Source organism: Anolis sagrei, chromosome 3 (genome assembly GCF_037176765.1).
Source record: "Anolis sagrei isolate rAnoSag1 chromosome 3, rAnoSag1.mat, whole genome shotgun sequence".
Lineage (NCBI taxonomy): Eukaryota > Metazoa > Chordata > Lepidosauria > Squamata > Dactyloidae > Anolis > Anolis sagrei.
This window is the reverse complement of record NC_090023.1, coordinates 52,388,238-52,410,013: the sequence shown is the minus strand read 5'-3', so window position 1 is coordinate 52,410,013 and position 21,776 is coordinate 52,388,238. Positions and strand designations below refer to the sequence as shown.

General features: G+C 43.0%; 1 protein-coding gene across 2 annotated transcripts in view; it reads right to left on the bottom strand.

Annotated features, from left to right (window-relative positions):
* PTGFRN (prostaglandin F2 receptor inhibitor) overlaps window positions 1–18,234 on the bottom strand; it is a 112,011-nt gene extending 93,777 nt beyond the window's left edge. For both annotated transcript variants that reach the window (XM_060770573.2, XM_060770574.2), the window contains exon 1: window positions 17,894–18,234. In XM_060770573.2, coding sequence (XP_060626556.2) covers window positions 17,894–17,948 — 55 coding nt within the window. In that variant the 5' untranslated portion in view covers window positions 17,949–18,234. The remainder of the gene's footprint in view (window positions 1–17,893) is intronic.
* Between the last annotated feature and the right edge of the window lie 3,542 nt (window positions 18,235–21,776).

The following is a 21,776-nucleotide window of genomic DNA, read 5'->3' as shown; positions in this document are numbered from 1 at the left end:
GCACTATCTAGGGAAGTGCTCCATTTAGTAAAGACAGATTGAGTTCAACTTGAAATTCAAACCATATCCAGGAAAGAGCAGGGTTTATCAAGAGCTCCACCTTTAATCCATGAAAGACCACTTCACTTCTCAAGCATAAAATGAGAGTTTCTTTCAAAGTGTGCCATATAGGGAGCTGTATGTTTATGTGACACATTCTTTGTTTATACAACCATATTTTAACATATTGTCATCATATGGTTCACAAAAACAAAAGTTCTTTCTCTCTTGCTACATAACATTGACAGCTACACAGTATCTGCATGCAGCACAAGCCAGCAATTGAGAATAAAACCAAAGTGACATGATTAATAGCACCAGTGGTGAAAATCCCTACAGAAATATCACATGATCTATAATCACAGAAACATATTAAGATTCAAAAGTCTAGGGAAATTTTAAATGCTATACTCATCAGTCACCAAAAAAAAGAAATTAGTAAGCCCCATGAAAGCTTCAATGGGGAAGGCATTTGATAACTGTGGTAGCATTGCTTACAACAATGTTTCTCAGCCTTCCTAATGCCATGACCCTCATGTTGTGGTGACCCCCAACCATACAATTATTTTCATTGCTACTTCATAACCATAATTTTGCTACTGTTATGAATCATGATGTAAATATCTGAAATGCAGGATGTATTTTCATTCACTGGACCAAATTTGGCACAAATATCCAATATGCCAACATTTGGATACAGGTGGGTTGTGGGGGGATTTATTTTGTCATTAAGGAGTTGTAGTTGCTGGGATTTATAGTTCACCTACAATCAAAGAGAATTCTGAACTCCACCATTGAACCAAACTTGGCACACAGAACTCCCATGACCAACATAAAATGCTGGAAGGGTTTGGTGGGCACTGATCTTGAGTTTTGGAGCTGTAGTTCACCTACATCCAGAGAACACTGTGGACTCAAACAATGATGGATCTGGGCCAAACTTGGCACAAATAATATGCCCAAATGTGAACACTGATGGAGTTTGAGGAAAATAGACCTTGACATTTGAGAGTTGTAGTAGCTGGGATTTATAGTTCACCTATAATCAAAGAGCATTCTGAACCCTGCCAACAATAGAATTGGGCCAAACTTCCCACACAGAACACCCATGCCTTGAAGGGACATGCTGGTGTGAGCCTCCCTCCAGCCTCACAAGCTCTCCCTCTCCCACACATGCGCACCACGCTGCCATGGCAGAGCACGCCTGCTCTCCCCATCCTATTTGGAGTCTCAGAAACAACTCTCTCCTTGGCTGAGAGATTGGCTGAGAGGTTGGCCAATCAAAGCAGAGGAGGGCTTTTGGTGGGAGGATTCACCCTCTGTTTCCTAAAAGGAAGAGAAGGACAGGTGGAGAGATATTAAGCCATCTTTGCCAAAGAGGTTCCTAAGACCATCAGAAATATATGTTTCCTGATGGTCTTTGGCGACCCCTCTGAAACCCCCCTCAAGACCCCCACAGGTGTCCCGGCCCCCAGGTTGAGAAATGCTGGCTTGCATGGTAGCTACACACCAAACTTAATTTGGCTGCAACATCCACAGATGTGCCTCCACAGATCTTAGTTCAAGTAAGTTATTTGGAAGAAAGTGGTCATTTCAAGTCATCTTCCTGAGCTTGGTACATTTGTATTTATTACAAATGCTGGAGAATTTCACTACCCAGGAAGAAGCATCTGTAAAGGGCTATCTGTTTCCTCCTATTCCCTCCATACGCTTTTCTTTAGAGGAAAACAAAAAAGCTTTTAGGTGTTTAGTGAATGAATGTGATCACTGGGAGAGATGTTGCATTTTGCATTCAATTTACACTGGCCTTGTGAGCACTGTAGAAGGTTATGTGACAGGTTCGGCCCCTTTTATCACTGCAAATATTCTAATGGCAAAGCAAGAAACTCTTCTCCCATTAAAGAGGGGAAGAAAGCAACAAACCTCCCTTATGTCCTTCACTAAATTATTTATAACCATGTACCAGAAAAACAATATCCTGGACACACATGGAACAACTGCGCCCGTAGTGCACTACTGGTGCTTTTTTTTTCCTGTACACGTTTCTATAAGCCTTCACAGCCCTATCAGTAGGTGCTCTGCCAGCTGAAATCTCACTGAGCTTAGTGGGATTTATGCCAGCCACATGCTTTAGCATCAGCCAGTGGATAATAAATTCTTGAAGTATCCAAAATAGAAGATGTCTGCACTTGCCCCACAGGGGTTTGCATGATGTCTCTGCCATTGTAGAGGTCTGCCAACTGAGATATCATGAGCAAAAGTGGAGTGAGAGCAGACAACACTTGTCAACACTTGCTGCAATCATTAATTAAGTCAGATTTCTGGAATACCAGCCTCCTTTTGTTAAATATAAATACAAAGCAATACACTTTCCTTCAAACCACACACAGAGAAAACTTCTACTATTGGCTATGAGCTGAAGTTTACGTTCCAATTAAAAAAATATGCCAGATTTTGAAATTGTATAATGGAAGTTTAAAATGACTCTAAAATCTGAGGAATATACAGAATTCTTGATTTTTCTTTAAAAAATCTCTTTCTTCAAGTACAGGCAGTCCCCAAGTTATGAACAAGATAGGTTCTGTAGGTTTGTACTTAAGCTGAATTTGTATGTAAGTCTGAACAGGTACACTTTTAAGCGCCTCTCTCTCTCTCTCTCTCTCTCTCTCTCTCTCTCTCTATGTATGTGTGTGTGTGTGTATATATATATTAGAATCATAGAATCAAAGAGTTGAAATAGATCCCTTGGGCCATCCAGTCCAACGCCCTGCCAAGAAGCAGGAAGAGAGAGAGAGCGCGCTTTGGATAGCATAGGGAAGGGTGAACACCCCTGTGGTATTTGTTTTGCTGTCTGTGTCCCCTGTTCAGAAGGTTTCACCTTATTATCTGACCCTGTGATAATTGGAATTTCACAAATTTGGCTTGTTGTGGAAACAGGCAATGATAATAATGTTAAAAAATGGTGGCACAAGAAAGGGCAAAGCTTTGTGTTATCACTAAACACCCACAACCATGTATTAGAAAACCAAGGCAGTGGTCATAGTTCAAAAAGTCATACTGCAAGATCCAGAAGTTTGATATTCTATCTCCCTTACAATGAAGAAAAATTATACTGGGATAGACATGTTTCCTGCCACACAGTGTACCACTAGTTTTCTAGTTAATATATCTATATCTGCAAAATTATTATTTTGCAGATCAAGAGGCATTCTATAAATACAGTAGAATCTCACTTATCCAACCTTTGCTCATCCAGTGCTCTGTATTATTCAAAGCAGTCTGTCTCCCATCTGGATCCACAGCTGTTTCTCTAGGTAGCAATGCGCAGTGGGCCTCTCTGCACACTGGGTGCCCACCAGTAGGGGTGGGACATGGCCGGCACAGACTTTTCCCATCAGGCACAGTGTCCAGCCTGCAACGGCTGCGTCTCAACCCTCCTGGCGGGCGCCCAGAGAGGTCCGCTGTGCATTGCTGCCTAGAAAAACAAACAGCACATTGCTGTAGTCAATATTTTCAATACATAGTGATGTCTTGGTGCTAAATTTGTAAATAGAGTAATTACTACATAACGTTACCATGTGCTGAACTGTCTTTTCTGTCGATTTGTTGTAAAACGTGATGTTTTGGTGCTTAATTTGTAAAATCATAATGTCATTTGATGTTTAATAGGCTTTTCCTTAATCCCTCCTTATTATCCAACATTTTTGCTTATGCAATGTTCTGTGCCCATTTACATTGGATAAGTGAGACTATTGTATGTACTCTTCAGTGCCCACAAAACTCTTCATACTCTTATTTTTGCACACTCAAAAACTTTGTGCACACATGCATGCACACAAACTGGGCAGTTGTTTTATAATGCCATGTACCTTCAATAGAATTAATTAGTAGTTCATGTGATGCAGTTCAAAAGTAATACTAGAAATCTTTGCATTCAAGAATTCCTTACTTTTTCCAACTTCTGATGGAGGAAGGTGCTTCAAACAGATAATTTTAAATACCTGTTAACTTGATAAGCTAGTTGAAGAGTTCTTACTAAAGGTTACACCTCTTTTCCAAAGTGTAAGTGCTCATAAGCACATATATGCAAATATTGATTTTGCTCCCCTGCAACAGTAGTTCTTAAAAGTACTGGGAGTAGGGTGAAAGGAAAAAGTCTTTCAAACAATTCCTTCAGCCAAAATTCAAAATAACTTAATCTTAAATAAAAAGTATTCATTTTATTGCAGACTTCTGCCCTGTCTTTCTACATCACATTTACTCCAGGTGGCTATGCAGAAACTGGCATAACTATAAATAGAGTATAGAGAGCCAATTTTTCAATATGTACGTGGGAGTCCCATTTGATTGTAATTCAGAGGGAACTTTAGCTCCTTTGGGATCAATTCACGAGACAGCTTTGCTCTACATGAGCAGTATCAACCATCTTCAACAAGCACTCATGTAGGGAGTGTTAAAGTGAGTATGCACAGATATAGCCAACAGCAAGTCCACCTACTGAGATAATAGGAATTGCTGCAACTGACCTGTCAGCTCTCATATTACGCTTATGCTTACATGGAGATGGTCAGGAGTAGGGATTGCTCACATGTAGAAGAAAAGGGTTTAATTGAACTGGCTCTCGGGAGTATAGTCCTCAAACCATGGACTTGACCTTTATATAGGTACCTGGACAGGTTCTTGGGAGAATGATAGAAAGCAGGGGGAAAGAATACAATATAGGAAGGCTCAGGAGATAACCAAAGGAATACAGGAAAAATAAATCCTCTCTTAAGGCACAGAATTGTCACTTCTTGTTATTAGACTATCTTGATATTAAGATCTACCTGCAAGCTCATCAGGTCTGACAGGCAGGTTGGGGATTGAGATTTCCAACCAATCCATCTACACCACTTCTCTGTTTCTCCTATTTTCTCAGGAAAAGCATGACTGTGAGGACATCCTGCTCTCCCAAAAGCGGCCAAGCTGATGTTCTCCAAAACCAAGCACTTTTCCTCATCATTCCAAAATAAAATGTTGCACAAGAAGCAAACATTTCTGAAATGTGACTATAGATGCCATCGAGATAGCCCAACAGGAGATAAAATAATAGTTAAAAGTTTCCTCCTTTGTAACACAGTGACAGAATGACAATGTTCTTCTTCCTGAGTAGAGCAAGGGGAACAGATTTGAAGGTATATGTGATGGAGGGGCTACGCATAACTGGCTTGAAGAAAGCGAACCACAGTTCAGGGAAACTGTAAAGGGGTGCTTCAGGGGAACAGAATGTATTGTAAGACAGTTGGTTGCCTCTGAGATTCAGACAAGTTTAGAACTGGAACTGACAAGGTTTGAAGTTGACACTGGCAGGGCTTTGAGCTGATAGAGATTGGAGCTGAAGTGGAGAGAGATTTAGATTTGAGAAAGAACGGAGAAGTGCCCATGGTTTGGGGAAGCTTAAAGAAAAGATTGTTTGAAGTTATATTTTTCTACTGTGTTTAATCAACTAGCTCTCTATCAGACCTGAATAGGAGTTAGGCCATAGATACCAAACTAGAGAAGTCCCACAACATATCAGCCTCAAGTGCACATTTAAGGGGTTAACTTAGAATCATAGAAATATAGAGTTGGAAGAGACCTCATGGGCCATCCAGCCCAACCCCCTGCCAAGAAACAAGAAAATTGCATTCAAAGCACCCCCACAGATGGCCATTCAGCCTCTGCTTAAAAGCCTCCAAAAAAGGAACCTTCACTACACTCTGGGGCAGAGAGTTCCACTGCTGAACAGCTCTCACAGTCAGTAACTTGTTCCTAATGTTCAGGTGGAATCTCCTCTCCTGTAGACCCAGTAACCCACTCTAGAAAGGGAATTATTGGGGGGGAGGGGCATCCTGAGTAGCAGGATTCCTGGGGGTTGGTGTCGTGGGACTAGTCTGGGTAAAGGGATCTGTCACTACAGTACCAGTATAACTTAATATGTTGTTATTGTATGCTTTCAAAAACATAATAAGGTTTTAAAATATGACTTTGACAGATTTAAAGTTTATAGAAAAAGAGATTACTGTGGAGGTTTTCAATCCCTATTCTACCACTCTACCACCAATTTTAAAGGTTCAGGACTACCTCCTGCCCTCCTTGTGTGGCACCAGTTGTGGGGACTATCATGATTCCTCAGATGATTGAGATAACATCTGTCCACAGAGGACACCATCCCTTTTTGATCAATGTTTCCACCACAAGCATCTTGTCTGAATCCAGCCATTCATATAGACAGTGTTCCCAAAGGCCAAAAAGTGCATTAAAACAAAAAAAAACCCCAATTGTTTATTTACAAAAGTAAAATGTAACAAAGCAGAGTATTTATTTATTACTTTCAAACCACTACACACAGGCACACGCACACACACACCTTTACAGCTAATGCAAATCTTTAAATAACCCTAATTTATTCCAAAAGCTGACTGATTCTTTGTCACAAATAAACTCTTCCACACAGACCAACCACATCAACACAAAAAACCCAAATAACTACCAACCGTCTCCTATACAAATCTTCTCAAATACTCTGTCATGCACTACTCACTTCCAACCATTTCTTACCTTATAGTCTATTATACAACCAAAGGATTAAACAATGTTTATGAACCCACATCAATGACATTAGAATCACAACTGCACACACTGCAAACCCTAGCCCACCTTGCTTTAGCAATACCAGCCCGTACTGGTCATTTGTTGCACTTCAGCTCATACATTCCTGATAGCATTCCCTGTTCAAACAAGCAGCTCTCAATTATTTCCTCATTCTCAGGTACAAAGAACTAGCACAATCTTTTAAGACTCCCTTTCACAATAACCTTTTCATTTATTTTTTTAAGGCTGTCCTTCAGACCAAATCAAAGCTACAATGACTTGCAAGCTCTGCTTGCCTGATACAAATGAAGTACACCACCACCCTGTATCAGACAAAGTGCACTTCATGGCCATTTTTATGGTTCCCAGAGCCACATGGAGGTTTTTTTTCCCAAGATAGATTGTGTTCCCAGATATCCTTTGGGAACATGTCCTGTTTCAAGAGCAAAAAGTTTACAAAAAATTCTCCATGCTCCCAGACAATTTACAGAGGACAAAAATAATGTAAGGTTGTAGCTCTCCAACATTTTCTGAGGAGCCAATACAGCATCCTATCTGCTGCCAAAACATCTAAATTTATATGAAATGAGCACTATGTTGTGTCATAAGTCCACGTAAGACTTTCACATTTTATAGGTTATTTCAAAATCCATAATTTTGGCCCAAAAACCTGTCCTCAACTTATACATGAGACTGCATTATACACAAGTATATGCTGCTTTTATGGAACATGGGATAATACACCTTCTAACTTTAAAAAAAAACTTAATCTTTTTAGTTATATAGCCCCTTTACATATGAAACTTTAAAATGGCAACATCTAAAGAAACCTAGGTGGATAAAGAAGGCGTTTTTGGAAGAGCGGAGCAGCACATATAATAAAAGTGGCACTTATAACAAAAGGGGCAGATGACCAAAGATGGGCACAAACGGGAAGCAAATATCAGCAGAGAGAGATTAAGGAGGGGCAGTTTTCAAAATGAACTCAGGCTTGCAAAAAAAAAGATTTAGAATAATAAAAGAAGGGTGGCTATGTTCAGAGAAAGAGAAAGAACGAGGTTAGTAATATGCCTATCTCCTTTACCTTGATCTTCTCTATAAAAAAAAGAAAAAGAAAGCAGTATTCAACTGGCTGAAAATAAAGAAAACAATGCAGTGTGGAGGCTACAGCCTGAAATTAAACCCATCACCTCTTAACATTCTCTTCTTCGGGTTAAATGTACTCAGCTCCCAAAACTGCTCCTCATAGAGGATAGTTTCTGGACCTTTTACAATGGTGATTGCCATACTCTAGTCGTGTTTCACCTAATCAATATACTTCTTGAATTGTGGTACCCAGAACTCAACACAGTATTCGAAGTGAGGACTGACCAAAGCAGAATAGAGTGTACTATTATTTCCCTTGATGTAGACACTATACTCCTATTGATGCAGCCTAGTGTCACATTTTCAGCTGCCATATCACACTGTAGATTCATGTTCAGCTTATGGCCACCTAAGATTCCTAGGTCCCTTTCACACAATTTGTCACCCATTCCTCGTTCCATTTTTTCTCCCTGAATTTTGTTGTTATTAGTTTGGATCCAGCACTGTAATCTTTTAAAATCACATCTGAATTTAACTAATTTATGAGGCCATAAAGAAAGAAGACTCCGGGGAATGTGGAATGCGGAAGAACTTCATCGGTGTCGTTGATGGACGATGAAAAGCAGCAGCTCCCCTGGCGGCCAGAAAAAAGTTAAATAGCCTTGGTGTATTTGTCTGTATTTGTTGTCTGTCAAACTGGCATTGAATGTTTGCCATATATGTGTTTACTGTAATCCGCCCTGAGTCCCCTGCGGGGTGAGAAGGGCGGAATATAAGAACTGTAAATAAATAAATAAATAAATAAATAAATAAATAAATAAATAAATTCTGATTCCGCATTTGTGGTATTAGCTACTCCTCCATGCCAACTATTCCATCATCCAAGTCATTGATAAAGATGTTGAACAGCATTGGCCCTGTGGCACCCACTAGTCATTCCACACCAGAATGAAGAGAAGTCATTGATAGGCTAGGGTTCAATCAACCAAAAATTACAAATTCACCCCACAGTAGCATTGTTTAGCCCACATTTTACTTCTGTGTTTTCAGTATCATAGGGAGCCTTATCAAAGGCCTTACTGAATCAAGAACTGCTATATCCACAGTATTGCCTTTATATATCAAGCTTTTAACAGTAACTCCTGGGATTCCCTGGGGTAACTCCTTGGTGGTCGGGACCCGGGGAGGGGGATCGCGAGGAAGTTTCAGGGGGGTTGCCAAAGACCATCAAAAACATATATTTATGATGATCTTTGGCAGAGAAGGCTGAAGATCTCCCTTCCTGCCCTTCTCTTCCTTTTCGGAAACAGATGGAGAATCCGCCCACCAAAAATCCTCCTCCACTCTGATTGGCCGGCACCTCAGCTGGCCTCTCAGCCAAAGGGAGGGCTTTTTTAAAGATTCCAAGTGGGGAGGGGAGAGCAGGCATGCTTGGTACATGGCAGCATGGTGTGCATGCGTGGGTGAGGGAGAGCATGCAAAGTTGGAGGGAGGCTTGCGCCAGTGAGTTCCTTCAAGGCATGGGGGTTCTATGTGGGAAGTTTGGCCCAATTCTATCATAGATGGGAATGCTCTTTGATTGTACGTGAACTATAAATCCCAGCAACTACAACTCCCAGATGTCAAAATGTATTTTCCCCAAAATCCACCAGTGTTGGGCACATTGAGTATTTGTGCCAAGTTTGGTCCAGATCCGTCATTGTTTGAGTCCTCAGTGCTCTCTGGATGTAAGTGAACGACAATTCCAAAACTTAAGGTCAATGCCCACCAAACCTTTTCCAGTATTTTCTGTTGGTCATGGGAGTTCTGTGTGCACAGATTGGTTCAATTATATCGTTGTTGGAGTTAAGACTGCTCTTTGATTGGAGGTTAACTATAAATCCCAGCAACTACAACTCCAAATGACAAAATCAATCTCCCCCAGCCTTACCAGTATTCAAATTTGGGCGTTATCGGGTATTTGTGCCAAATTTGGTCTAGTGAATGAAAATGCATCCTGCATATCAGATATTTACATTATGATTCATAACAATAGCAAAATTACATTTATGAAGTAGCAACAGAAATCATTTTATGGGTGGGGGTCACCTCAACATGAGGAACTGTAAAAAGGGGTCACAGCGTTAGTGAGAAACACTGCACTAACCCATGGCAGTTATAGTGGTGTCAAACCAAATTCTATATTGTAGGTGTATCCTAGGCCTTGGAAGGGCAGCTATGGATGAACTAGACAAGATCTTGAAGTGTACGAATATATAAGGAATACTATGTCAAATGACAAAAGTAGAAAATATGTTTTGATACACTAAAGAAGAAAAAATGATCTCCCTTTGCTGGCAACTGCAGAAGAACAGGTAACCCAACACTTATTTATTCTATTACATCAGTAACCAGGATTGCCCTCATATTCTTGCTCGGCAAATCCATTTCTCTTATTGATCTGGCAAATAGCATATCTAATGGGCAAAGTCCTTTATGTTCTCTCTTGTTTAGTCTTTACTATAATTGCATTGTAAAGAACACTGTTTCATGAGGTTTGTGATTATGAGCAGACAAGCAACTAATTACTGGAAGCCTTTAACTGCGGGGTTTGAATTAAACCTTGATTCAAATTACTAACTGTTTGCAGCATCAAAGAAATCAAACAGCTGGAAATGCAAGCCATGGAAAACAACAATGGACATGAATGAAGCTCTCTGAAAGATTCCTAATGCTAGCCAGAAGCTTAAGATTAGACGGAAAAGGAGATGGAAGGCCCTCTGAAGCATGGAAGACAAATATTGATTACCCGGGGATTTTGCAGGTTGATTGGGAATGTTCTTACAGAGATATAAAATGAGTCACCTGCTCCCCTCAAGCTTTTTTCTCATTGAAAGAGAGAAGCAGGCTTTTTAATTAAACTGAACTACTGATGTCAATTAGAACAGGGGGATTTGACATTTGCTTGGGCTACAGATTAAATGCAAACAACCTGAACTACCACAACAACTTGCAAAATTATTTTCCTTACAAATGATTCTCAATCTCTGCTCATGTTCACTATTCTTGTTATGGACTGGACATCCATGGACATGCTGTTTAAAAAATAGCAATGAAACATCCAAAAAACCAAGATTCTGGCAACCAGACTAATTGATAACTGGCAAATAGAGGGAGAAAATGTGGAGGCAGTGACAGACTTTGTATTTCTAGGTGCAAAGATGACTGCAGACATAGGCTGCAGCCAGGAAATCAGAAGATGTTTACTTCTTGAAAGGAGAGCAATGACCAATCTCGATAAAATAGCGAAGAGTAGAGACATCACACTGGCAACGAAGATCCACATAATTAAAGCAATGGTATTCCCCACAGCAACCTATGGATGTGAGAGCTGGACCATAAGGAAGGCTGAGCGAAGGAAGATAGATGCTTTTGAACTGTGGAGTTGAAGGAAAATTCTGAGAGTGCCTTGGACCACAGGAAGATCCAACCACTCCATACTCCAGGAAATGCAACCTGACTGCTCACTGGAGGGAAGGATATTAGAGGCAAAGATGGCCACTTTGGCCACATCATGAGAAGACAGGAGAAGACAATGATGCTGGGGGGAATGGAAGGAAAAAAAAGAGGGACCGACCAAGGGCAAGAGGTATGGATGTTATCCTTGAAGTGACTGGCTTGACCTTGAAGGAGCTGGGGGTGGTGACGGCTAACAGGGAGCTCTGGCGTGGACTGGTCCATGAGGTCATGAAGAGTCGGAGGCGACTGAATGAATAAACAACAACAAAAGTAATGAAGCAAGCTTATTACAGAACATTCATGTTATAAGAGTTGAACATCACATGCTCAACAGAAGAGTTTGGAAAAGTCTGCTTTGGGGCTGTAACTTCCAGTATCTGCTAGACTCTATAGTCCCTGATGATGGAAAACTAAAGCATCTGGGAAAAGACTGCAGACAAATATTTTTCACCTTTTCCTCTAGACCTAATGAGAAATAAATGACATTTCATAAGAAATTCGATTCTAACTTCCTTATATGTGTGTGGGCTTCTGAGAATTGTTGTCCAAAAACAACTAATCCAAGCTCTTCCTAACAGCAGGCTAAACCCTCTAAATAGGAGCCTGAGCTGCTTCCATATGATATCAATTATAAGATATGCTCTTCTGAAATTAGCCAATCAAACACCTCTTTATATACTTACCTGACTGGGTAAATCTATAACTAGGGAATTGCTTTTGATGTAGCAGGCATGACCTTTGATCCCGTCACATGACAAAGTGCCCTAAACATCTCTAAATAGTATAAATCAGCAGCACACTTCCTGAAAGTCAAAGAGTGTTTTTCCTCCCCCAAAGCACAAATCCTACCCAACTGCACAGAACTCTACTTGACACAGTCAAGGCTGTAACCCTGTAACACATACATAAAGGACCATATCTTAGACTCAAATGGGTTGGATTACACTGTACTGAGATGCAAGAACAAGAGAAGATGTGTTCATTTATTTCCTCTTCCTGATCCTTTATTTTTCCATGTGCAGGGAAACACTGACATAAGGAAACTTTTAAACAAGAGATCGCCCCCCCCCCCCCCCCGGTAAGTATTATGGGAGGGGGCATTGAAAACATGTACTGTAACTGGATTTTAAGGCTCAGATTGTGCCATGCCTCCAACAATGTCTCCACTAGGATTTGTCCAAATTGTATACATTTCAATGGAGTGTTCTAGTTTTTAGGAAAATGAGGGCATTCAGGTGAAAACAACTGAGCTCTTTTGTGCCTGCTAGTTACCTAACTGCTCAACATCCACCCACTTAATGATTCTCAATCTCTGCTCATGTCCAGTATTCAAAGCCACCTGAATCAATTGGGGAAACAGGTTTCATGAAGGCAGAGTCAGCATGTACAAACAAACTCATCCATATGAGTTTAGAAATTTGGTTTAGAAATTAAAGACCCACCTGCCCAATTTGCTCGTTAATGGGATAAACTAAAGGTGTGTGTACACATCACTCACTACCTCAGGCCATGCTTGCTGAAGTAAAGGTTTCATTGCTGAGTAAAGAATTAGTTTAATTACACAAAAATATGACCTAGCCAGATAATAGTCACCCCAGTAACTTTGTATCAAAATGCCTATTACTTCACAATGGATAAACATCAGGTTTTAGATCACTATGAAAATACAGGGTGCTTCAGAAAGATGGACTCAATTTGAAATCGCTATCTCACTGCAATCACAAAACACACATGAATGAAACCATTACCACTTTGAAAGGATGGGCCACAAACAGACCCTGGCTTCAGTCATTCACAAGATGGCAGCCCTACAATATTTTTGGTCTAAAATGATTTAGCCGCTTGTGCTCCTTCTATTTTATCAGTTTTATAACTCCCCGCAAGATTTTAACACATACGAATGACCCCTGGGCAACGTTTTTGTAGACAGCTGATTCTCTCACACCAGTAGCGACTTGCAGCATGATAAATACATTAATTTTGTTGCACTCCAGGCCTAGAAACACCTATGACCACAGCACCACACAAGAGTCCAGAGAATAAGCTGTTTGTTGTAAAAACACATAAAATATATGGAAAAAATCAGGAATAAACAAGTGGTATACTATAGAAAAGGTTTAGCAATAGGCGATAACCAAAAATCTAAATGTCCCATACAGATCCAAAAGTAACACAGTCAAGGAATAGCAAAACACACACACAAGTACAGCATAAATCCACAAGCAAAAGGTATGATTAGCAAAACTTGAGCAAGAATATCAAAACAAGAACATAGGAAACTTCCAAGATATTTAAATCCAAAACCAAGGCTTGACCAGAACCAGAGAATTCAGGCCTAGTTTCTTACTTGAATGCTACACTGCCTGAACTAACCCTTAATTAATAGGCAGCCATGACATCGTTCCTTTTCCCATGAATTCTCACTCTGACTGGTGCTGTCTATTTTCTGCTCTGATCTGTAAATGAAGACATTTGTTGATCTCCATAATTCCGGGTGATTTTCTTTGAGAACCTTCCATATCACTTAGCTCTTCATCCAATTCCTTATCTAATGTTACAGTTTCTGGATCCTCTGACTGACCTTGAAGCCAGTACTCTCCGAGTCAGGTTTCTCACAGACAGAACCAACACTTCCCTGACTTGAATCTTCATCACTTTGTGTCCCGGGAAATCCCACAGGAAATCTCACAATCCTCTCTAAATCATCAGTGAATCCATCAGACTCAGGCTGCACTACAACATATTTATTCAATGCTTTTGACATGAAATAAATATATAAATAAGCCCTACAATATAAGGCCTAATGAGATATTTTCCATTTGTAGGGTTATTTTTTAGATTTATTTCTAGCTCAAAATGGTTGATAAAGCTTGCTAACTTGATAATTCATTAAACTGTTTGTAACTTTTTGTTTTAAATGTAACATGTTGCCCCAGTGAAATATACCCTGTACATAGGAGTGATGGTCTTTCTATTCCATGCCCCAAGACATGAATTCTCATTATCCTCCCCTTAAAACAACAGCATTATTGCACATTCTGTCATGTTTAGAAGCTGAAATCTCTTCTTGAATCTCTCTTTTATGATTGATATCATACAGCTTAATTACAGGAGTTCTGAAATGCCATATGTTATGAGGCACTAGTAATGACTTCTTAAAATCCTTCCTGGAGCATCCGGTGGTGCAGTGGGTTAAACCCTTGTGTCAACAAGACTGATGACTGACAGATCAGAGGCTCAAATCCGGGGTGACTGGTTTGAGCTCCCTCTGTCAGCTCCAGCTCCCCATGAGGGGACATGAGAGAAGCTTCAAACATCTGGGCATCCCCTGGGCAATGTTCTTGCAGACAGCCAATTTTCTCACACCAGAAGCGACTTGCAGTTTCTCAAGTGGCTCCTGACATTAAAAAAATCCTTCCTGCATATTACATTTCCTTAGTTTTCACTCTCTTGCACGTGCATCTTATTTTAATTTGCAAAAGTTCTCCTAGAGCTGCAGGCTAGAGAGAAAGTATGGCACACACCTCTTCTTGTCTAATCCAGAATCCACACCAGAGCAGCTGTTCCAACAGAGTTGACAAACTTCAACAGTTACAAAAGCGCCATTCATTAATTAACAAGAGAACTCAAAGTAAGAAAGCTAAAATGAGTGCCAGATCACCTCCGCCTGCCAGAATGCCACCAAGATACACACAAAGCTAAAAAATCAGCTGTTTTTTACCAGAGGTTTAAAAATGCTACATTGGCGGATTCTAGAAGAAGCTTATGTTTCCATTAATGTAGATATCACAGAAAGAACGATGAAGTGAAAACAACTGCTGGAGACACTGACAGAGCAACTTCCCAAAGCAAAGGATAAAATAAAACGCACTGGCAGAAACCGGGGGAGGCTTTAGTCAAAGCACTGAGCATGAACAATGAAAGCAGACGCTTTTCCAAAGCATTAAAGCACTCACACTTTCGGCTGCAAAGTTCGCAATCATTAAATAGCTTCACACCTCAACCTGGGAGAGGGCGAGAGAAGGCAACATTCCTACAAGAAGTCAGGCTAAGGATTCCTGATCCAGGGCTGCCAAGTGAGCTGGAAAAACAGACCTTGTGTGGCTCCAAGGCTGAAAAAAAATCCACACAGCTTCACTACCTCTTCAATGGCAAGGAGTTAAACTGGACTACAACGGAGGTCCCTTCTCTTCTAGGCTTGCCTTTTTCAGAGACCCGAACCTGCCTGCATAACTTTCGGAATAGCAATGCCACCCTCAACATGAGGTTAACAGGTCTCAAGTTTTGTCATAGTACAGGACAACATCTGCTATTTAGAAACACATGCAATATGTGTGGGGATCTCCCCTAACCCTTGACATAGGATATATTTGCACTATAAATTTAATGCAGTCTGAAATCAAAACAACTCAGACCCTGAATTCTTCAGCATTCTTCAGTTTTGGAAACAGCATGCAAAATAAAAGGCACAAAGGGAAGAACTTAAATTAGAGTATCCTCAGTCCCCATGTGTGTGTGTGTGTGTGTGGGTGGGTGTCTGTGTGTGTGTGTTATTTCTCCCAGGAACTCCATCTGAGGCTAAGGGTGCATTTACACTGTAGAATGAATGCAGTTTGACACCACTTTGAATACTGAATGCTATGGAATCATGGGACTTTCACAAGATTTTAAGCCTTCGCTGGGAAAGAGTGCTGGTACCTCACCAGACTACATAGCATTCAGTCATGGCCTTTAGTCCAAGTGATGTCAAAGTGCACTCATTCAACAATGGAGATCAGGCATGGGCCAACTTTGGCCCTCCAGGTATTCTGGACTTCAACTTCCACAATTCCTAACAGCCAGGCTAACAGCCCATGCCTGATATAGATGCAGCCTTGGCCAGTGCTATGCAAGCATGAGAAGAGTACGCTCTGCCTTTCTGGAGCCCCAAGTAACTCCTACAGTACTTCAAAACACTTAAGCTGGGAATGGATTGGGGAAACAGACCTCAGGAAGTGGGGTTGTCACCCATGGTGAGTCACTCTGGACTGTGGTTTAAGAAGCACAACTTGAATATCAAACAAAAAAGTGGGTGCTAGAAATAATATCATATGAAAGCTGACTGGCACAACCTGAGGACCACAACTAGATATAGTTAAGACATCTGCCCTTGCACTTTGCTACTTTGCTGTTGAATACACATGCGCAGCGTGAAATAATCTCATCCCTTTAAAACAGTGGGTGTGGCTCTTAATGAGACATGCTGCATGATCACAGGATGTCTACGCCCCACACCACTAGAGAAATTACACTGTTTAGCTGGTATCGCACCACCTGACATCCACTGGGAAGTAGCAGCCAGCAATGAAAGGACCAAGGCAGTGACATCTCTGGCCCATCCTCTGTTCAGATATCAACCAGCACATTAATGTCTTAAATCAAGAAACAGCTTCCTAAGAACTAAAGATATACTCGCAAGAACACCTCAGCAAGCAAGAGTCCAAAAGTGGCAGGATAAAAGCCAGCATCTCAATCAGTGGCTGAGACCGAATGAGAAACTCCCTCCTGGATACATAGAAGAGTGGAAGACCAGAAAGGAGCTAAAGGAGCTGTGGACATCAGACTGGCGCCCTCCCTCATGACATTCCACAAGGGACTAAAGACGTGGTTGTTTGAGAAGGCGTTTGAGTAAGTGCGGCAACAATTGGCAATGACGACTGGAACGGAACATGGATAACGAGATTTGGATTGTGATTCAATGATGAGACGTTGCGAATGATTTAGTATAACTGTATTATTGATAGTGTTGTTGTTTACTGTTGATGTGATATTGCTTATGTTGTAAATTGTACCTGGTTTTATATGTTGTACACCGCCATGAGTCGCCCTAGGGCTGAGAACGGCAGTCTATAAGTGCAGTAATAAATAAATAAATAAATAATAGACTGCACTCTGGCACCACGAGATGCAGAGCCAACCTTAAGAAATGGGGCCACAAAGTGGAGTGCACAACATTCAAGTGTGTAGAAGAGCAAACCACAGACCACCTATTACAATGCAGTCTGAGTCCTGCCACATGCACAATGGAGGACCTCCTTAGAGCAACCCCAGAGGCACTCCAAGTGGCCAGCTACTGGTCAAAGGGCATTTAGCATAATGCCTAGCTTTCAATTTTGTTTGTGTTTCTAAATACATTACAACTGTACCCTCAACTCACTTCTGACACGAAAGATATATAAATAAATACCAATGTTTTCAAAATGAAAGGCTGAGGAGCAGGCTTCCAAGAAGAACATAGCTTGCAGGAAGGAAAGAAGGAAGGAAGGAAGGAAGGAAGAAGGGAAGGGAAGGGAGGAGGGAGGGAAGGAAGGAAAGAATGAAAGAAGGAAGGAAGGATGGAAAGAAAGAAAGGAGGGAGGAAAGAAAGAAAGAATGGAAGGAAGGAAAGAGGGCAAGAAGGAAGGAAGGAAGGAAAGAAAGAAAAAGGAGGAAAGGGTTTAAGGAAGGAAAGAAAGGAGGAAGGAAGGAAGGAAAGAAGGAAGGAAGGAAGGAAAGAAGGAAAGGCACCTCTTCCTAACTTCGTGGTGTTTCTTTTTCCTTCGCCTCGGTCCTCCAAGTGGGGTCAGAGCCCAAGCCCGAAAGCCCACCCACCCAGAGACCTCTCCAGGCAAAGACTCACCAAAGAGTAAGAGGAAGAGCAGCAGAATGGGCGCGCTCTCCCCCCGGAGCCCCATCCCGCCGCCGCCGTCGCTGCCTCCTCTTCCTCCTCCTCCAGACTGAGCGGCGGGGGGAAGATCCAGCGAGGGTCGGCGGGGCAGCAGCGGCGCTGCCTGGCTCCGAGCGAAGGCGGGGCCGCCACGCCAAAGCCAGCAGCAGCAGCAGCGCCAGGAAGACCAGCAAAGCCTCCCTCCGCCTGCCTGATGCTGTTGCTGCTTCTGCCGCTGCCTGGTCCTGAGCGCCGGGAGGAAGGGAACCGCCCCCCTCTTCAGCAGCCAGCCAACCACAGAGGGCGAATTCCCCTTCGCCCCGCCCCCAGACCCCTCCCATAGGTGCCCAGGAGAGGGCGGCCCCTTAAAGGGCAGGACGGAGGGGAAGACTCGCAAGGAGGGCAGAGGGGCTCCCAACTCGAGCCTGGGAGGGAAAGGGAGACTTCCTCGCTCTCTCTCTCCCTCCTCCGCACAGAAAGGACCGGGGAGGAAAGCTATCGGGCGGGGAAGGAAAGCGCGGGAAGCGTCGAAAGCTGGGCAGCCAAGTCCCGCTCGCGTGCCTCGCCTCCCTTGTTTGAGCGCTTCAGGCGCCAGAGGTTTCTAAGGAGGGCGAAATTAGTCCAGTTTGACGCCCTCTCTTGTTCGAATGCCTCGGGCGCCAGAGGTTTCTAAGGAGTCTTACCAGGCATGTAGCGGGGGGGAAGAGCTTGAGGGGCTTCAGCCCCCCCCCCCCCGAAATTCTCATGGTGGTCCGCGAAAAGGCCTTACTGGTGTATTATTTAAACTGTTATGTTTATTCATATCATGATCTGATCACCATGCTCAATATATCCCATATTCATGGGGTCAGGCCCGTAGCCAGGATTTCGTTTCGGGGGGGGGGGGGGGCTAAAAAAAATCAGGGGGGGGGGGTTCGGGGGGGGTAGCTGAGTTTCGGGGGGGGGGGGCTGAGTCTGAGTGAAAGAGGGTCTAGCCTAGCAAACCTTTTGTATCGTTACCCCAATACCCCCATGCATATGGGATATATTGAGTATGGTGATCAGATCATGATATGAATAAACATAACAGTTTAAATAATGCACCAGGAAGGCCTTTTCGCGAACCACCATGAGAATTTCGGGGGGGGGGGCTGAAGCCCCCCGAGCCCCCCCCCCCCCCCCCCGCTACATGCCTGCATGGGGCTATTGGGGTAACGATACAAAAGGTTTGCTAGGGCAGACCCTCTTTCACTCAGACTCAGCCCCCCCCCCCCCCCCGAATCGAAATCCTGGCTACGGGCCTGCGTCTTACACATTCATACAGCCTGGCACCGCTTTCATTGTCACACCGTGCCGGGACTCAGTGCTATAGAATCAGGAGAGGTGTCGTTTGACAAGGGCTTTCTCTGCCTCACCCAACTACAACTCCAGAATCATAGAGCTGGAAGAGACCTCGTGGGCCATCTAGTCCAACCCCCTTTCAAGAAGCGGGAAAATCTCATTCAAAGCACCCCAGACAGATGGCCATCCAGCCTCTGCTTAAAAGCAGAGGCAAAGGAGCCTCCACCACACTCCGGGGCAGAGAGTTCCACTGCTGAACGGCTCCCACAGTCAGGAAGTTCTTCCTGATGCTCAGGTGGAATCTCCTTTCAGTGACACTTGAAATGCATTCAGACTTGGTGGGTGCGCCCCAAGTTGCTTTCAGGGCAGCCAGTCCCATTTCGCTCCCCAAAAGGGATGTTTGTAGCTTCTTCCCTCGTGTCAGGCTTCTCTCTCCAACCCTCCCACCGCCTGCCCAGCCTCCAACTGTCAACCTCTGGGAAGGAAGCCCTGCCAGATAGGCATGTAGCTGAAGCCCCCCAAGCCCCCCCCCCCCCCGAAATTCTCAGGGTGGTCCGCGAGAAGGCCTTACTGGTGCATTATTTAAACTGTTATGTTTATTCATATCATGATCTGATCACCATGCTCAATATATCTCATATGCAAGGGGGGTATTGGGGCAACGATACATAAGGTAGACCCTCTTTCACTCAGACTTAGCCCCCCCCCCCCAATCAAACTCAGCTCCCCCCAAAACAAAATCCTGGCTACGAGCCTGCTGCCAGAGCAAGTGGCAGCGGAGGGAGTTCCCGCTCCTCGTGACCAGACTGGGACCGCCTTTCTTCTCGCTGCCGCTGCATCTGGCGTTGTTTTTGGGAAAAGCTGAGGAGGCTCACCAACCCCATTTGTTGGGAAACTGACAATCTTGCGTGCACACTGAAATGGTTCTCTTGTCTCCATGTTTCTGGCTTACCTCACTTCCTTCCCTGTCAGTTTTATGATACCCCCAATTAGCATTGCGTGGGCTTCGGGGACTTTCTCGAAAGTGGCCACGCTGAATGTCACTTATTTATTTGCAGCTGTGGACAAGTCTACATAGGGACCACCAAACGCAGCATTGCCCAAACACCAATCAAGGAACATGAAAGGCACTGCTGACTACTTCAACCAGAGAAGTCAGCCATAGCAGAGCACCTGATGAACCAGCCTGGACACAGCATATTATTTGAGAACACAGAAATGCGGGACCACACCAACAACCACCATGTCAGACTACACAGAGAAGCCATTGAAATCCACAAGCATGTGGACAATTTCAACAGAAAGGAGGAAACCATGAAAATGAACAAAATCTGGCTACCAGTATTAAAAAACTCTAAAATTGCAACAGCACAACAACAGAGAGGAAGCAGGCAGGGACATCTAATTACCTCTCAACAAAAGTTTGCCCCAGGCGCAGTCAGGCCATTGTATGCTAATCAAGGTGGTCAGTTGAAACATTCACATCTAGCTCCAGCAGAGAAGAGTCCTTTGTCTCACCCTGGTCATTCCACAGATATATAAACCCTTTTACCCAGTTCCAACAGACCTCACTACCTCTGAGGATGCTTGCCAAAGTGCAGGCGAAACGTCAGGAGAGAATGCCTCTAGACCATGGCCATACAGCCCGAAAAAACCTACAACAACCCAGTGATTCTGGCCATGAAAGCCTTCGACAATACTTATTTATTTATTTATTATTTACTGAGGCAGTTCTTTGAAGTCAAAAAATGAGAGGTGCTTCTTTGTCTGAAAAAGATGTTCGGGTCCACTCAGAAGAAGACTGACCATCGTCCCTTCAAGTGCTATAGCTTGCATGTGTGTGGCCTGATCCTTTGTTAAGCCTATGCACAAGCTAGAGATATCTAGGGTAAAGGTAAAGATTTCCCCCTGACATTAAGTCTAGCCGTGTCCGATTCTGGGGGTTGGTGTTCATCTCCATTTCTAAGCAGAAGAGCTGACGTTGTCCATAGACATCTCCAAGGTCATGTGGCCAGCATGACTGCATGGTGTGCTGTTACCCTCCTGCCGGAGCGGTACCTATTGATCTACTCACATTTGCATATTTTCGAACTGCTAGGTTGGCAGAAGCTGGGGCTAACAGCAGGAGCTCATGCCGCTCCCCAGATTCGAACTTGTGACCTTTCGGTAAGCAAGTTCAGCAGCTCAGCGCTTTAATTCACTATGCCACCAGAGGCGAAATCTATCCTTGCACTATCTAGCTGTGGATTATACCTTTTTTAATTATCTACAATGAAATTATGCTGTACCTGTGTGATCCCTTTTGCACAAGTTTCGTGGGTAATCTCTTAAAGTTACATCAAGCAATTGATGGTGGAGTCTTTGTTTTCTGGCATACTGAATGTGTATTCCTTTGCAAGCTAAAAGGCAGTGCTGTGATCAATCATTAAGTAAGCTTTAACTCTGCCTACTTTGTTTTTAAATTACCAAGCTATCCCATATCTCTGCTAAACCGTAGTGCGTTTTTACTCTGCCAGTGTTGTGCTTTTAAATGAAG